We start from the raw sequence: 3,298 nt of genomic DNA, 5'->3' as shown, positions 1-3,298 counted from the left end.
CAGCGTCTTTGAGGGGGAAACCTCCTTTACATTACATAAATGAACAATTCTTGGATGATTCAAATGAAAAAACCTCCTTTCTATATATAGGAGTCTAAGGAGTCACAATATAATCCAGCTGACCTAACAATAATAATATAAAGCCACAAAAATATAAGTTAGTAAAATGAGCTATCTAATGACATGTTAAACCTTGGAAATCTTAGGAAGGCTCTGCAAATGCAACTTGGAATTGCCTCGGCTCTCCATACTGAAACCCTCGCCTCACGTAGCGCTCAACCTGCAATCTGAAGTGCCCTGACTGACGGTTCTCCAATGACTGCGCTCCCAGGAGGGGCGGGATCCACCCCCCCTCCATACTCTGGCTCAACCTCTGACAACTCAAAGGAAAAACACAATGATCCTCTGCACAAACCAGCAGGCCTCTCTGAAACGCAGCAAGGACCAGATCCGGCTACCAATGAAGTAGAAGCTGCTGCTACATGCGATGACATTGGCAAAGACAATGGCGGGAATAAGAAAGCTCCTAAGACGCCAACAAAGGCGACTTCATCCACATGCATACCAAAAAAGGCTGAAAGAATCAAAGTCGAGCTACCCAGCGAACGAATCAATGGCGAAATTCAATTTATGAGGGATCATGCACTCATCGGCAAGTTCCTCGGATTTTGGCCTTCTGAAAAGGCCCTGAATGGCTGGATCGCTTCAAAATGGAAGCCTAAGGGACAAGTTACTTTGCAGCTTGGCCCCAAAGGCTTCTTCACGGCGATCTTTAACTGTCTGGAGGACAAATCACGAATATTTGAAGGAGGTCCGTACTTCTTTAATTCTTCTGGACTGTTCTTAAGAGAATGGAAAGAAAGATTCGATCCAGACAAGGAGGATTTCAGCTGGGCTCCTGTCTGGATACGAATGTATTCCCTTCCTGTAGAATACTGGAAGGAGGAAACTCTAAGGGACATAGGCAACAGCCTGGGGACCTTCATCAAAGCTTCTGAGGAAACTAAAACTCGCAAATACACTTCTTACGCCCGGATCTGTGTCCAAATGCACATCTCCAAAGATCTTGCAGATACGGTAAGTCTTTTTCACGACGACTTTGAGTGGATCCAATCTTTAGATTATGAGCACATTCCTTTTCGCTGCAGGAAGTGCCATGAGCATGGCCATCTCTTCAGGGATTGTCCCCTCAATCCTCAACCCAAACCCTCTGTCAATGATCCAAGCACAGACTCAGAAGGCTTCATCAAAATCCCTAATCGCCGCCGTCATGCAAAGAAACCTACCCCTGCTCCTGATAGATCCAAAAAGCTAAATTCCCAGAACAGATTTGCAATACTCACCCCTAGTGAACCTGCTGAAAATCCTCCAGCTTCATCCTTGGATAACGCTGAAACACCTTCTCCCTCCAGGATCCTCAAGCATCCTCCCACTTCAGCTGACTCTGTTCCTTCAAGCCCTCCCGTCTCCCCTGCTCATAAGATATCTGATCCAGAAAATGCAGCGCAACCTTCTTTCATGGATCTGGAAGCGGCTCTAATCCTCAGTACTCAGGACAATAATCTCAGGGAAGAACAAAACATGCCTTCAAAAATGGATGAAGATCCAGAGAGTATTAGCTTAGAAGGTTTAGATATTCTCAAGCTGGAGACAGCCTGTAAACAAAAAGAGTATAACTCAATCCCTCCATGGGAAATCGAAAGGCTAGAAGGAGTTCTTAGCAAAGCGCATCACAACAAATGCTTAGGAATACAAGCAGGAAGCCCTTGGGATGGAAAGAAAATCCTGAAAGAAACAAAAAAAAGAGGGCGCAAAACGGACCTGCAGAGGACCATCATACTAGGGGAACTGCTCATGGAATCGGGGAGATTTCCTAAGCTGACAAAGTACTACAAATCTCAACCCCACAGTTCCTCATGAAGCTCCTCTCCTGGAATGTAAGAGGTTTGAACAGTGCGTCTAAACATAGAATGTTAAAAAATGTGATACAGCAAGAAAAGCCCTCCATAGTTTTTCTTCAAGAAACAAAAAGCAACAGTGCTACCTTAGAAAAGATTCTGAGGAAGATCTGGGCCGGCTGCAGCTCTGTCACTGTGGATGCCTCAGGCGCATCGGGGGGACTAGCGATCATCTGGAACCCACAACTTCTCAGTCTTTACGATTTCCACGCTTCTCATTTCTTCATCCAAGCCACTTTTCATCTCACAGGAACAGATATTCATGGTCACCTTTCAAATGTCTACTTCCCGCAACAATTAAATCAGAAATTGGCGCTTCTGGATTCTCTCACGACTCTGAATTCTAACAGACAATTTCCACTATGGATTGGAGGGGGCGACTTCAACATCATCAGAGCCCTGGAAGAAAAAAGCGGCGGCAGAACGAAACTAGAAGGAGACAGTATTGGCTTTCGTAACTTTATTCAAAATAATCACCTCATGGATATTCACACATCAAATGGAGTCTATACTTGGTCCAATAAACGCAGTGGTTCTCAGCACATCGCCTCAAGACTGGATCGCTTTCTTATTTCGGACAATGCCATACACCTTGGAGGGGATTTTCAGGCCTCTATTGTGCCCCACGGAGGATCTGACCACTGGCCCATTCTGTTGCAATGGGCACGCCCAGGCACAAAAAGCAACAGACCCTTTCGATTTGAGGCGTTTTGGTTCACCAACACCAATTTCAAATCAGTGGTGAAGGAGGCATGGAAATCCTTCAAAACCTCTGAAGGTACCAAAATGTTCCAATTTCAACAGAAATTGAAGAGCCTCAAGCAGGTTCTTAAAAATTGGAATCATACCCAATTCGGCAATATATTTGAGCAGCGAAAAAAACTGGAGCAGCAAATGAGCACTTTACAACAGAAGATTATTATGGAGGGGCGAACAGAAGACAGAGCGCACCAGGAGCAGATCCTCTGGACTGAGATCGAGACACGCAGACAGCAGGAAGAAACTCTATGGCGGCAGAAATCTCGCATTCGCTGGCTAAAGGAGGGGGAGAAAAACACAAAGTTTTTTCACAGATCCGCAATCCAGAGGAGGATGCACAATAATATAGCTTTCATTAACAACAGGCAAGGGGAAAAATTAGAAAAGCATGAAGAAATAGAAAAGGAATTCCAAGAACACTTCCAGGAAATCCTTAAGGAACAACCAGAAAGCAGAGATCAGGCTATTAAAAAAATAACACAGCTCATCCCTAATTTTGCTTTCCATTTTTCTTGCTAACCTGAATGCCTTCTCTAATGAATCAGGTTCCCAAAGGCAAACATCATGTTGGATATTATCCT

General features: G+C 44.6%; 1 protein-coding gene across 1 annotated transcript; it reads left to right on the top strand.

Annotated features, from left to right (window-relative positions):
* Positions 1–1,970: 1,970 nt before the first annotated feature.
* LOC149256958 (uncharacterized) lies at positions 1,971–2,932 on the top strand. The gene is made up of 2 exons (XM_089420191.1): positions 1,971–2,736; positions 2,832–2,932. Exons 1-2 carry the CDS (start codon positions 1,971–1,973, stop codon positions 2,930–2,932), a joined length of 867 nt encoding a protein of 288 aa, XP_089276317.1.
* The last annotated feature ends 366 nt before the right edge of the window (positions 2,933–3,298 follow it).

This window comes from Pinus tabuliformis, chromosome 6 (genome assembly GCF_031772625.1).
Source record: "Pinus tabuliformis cultivar Carrire ecotype Pingquan chromosome 6, CPIR1, whole genome shotgun sequence".
Taxonomy (NCBI): Eukaryota; Viridiplantae; Streptophyta; class Pinopsida; order Pinales; family Pinaceae; genus Pinus; species Pinus tabuliformis.
This window is presented reverse-complemented; position numbering and strand designations above follow the sequence as displayed.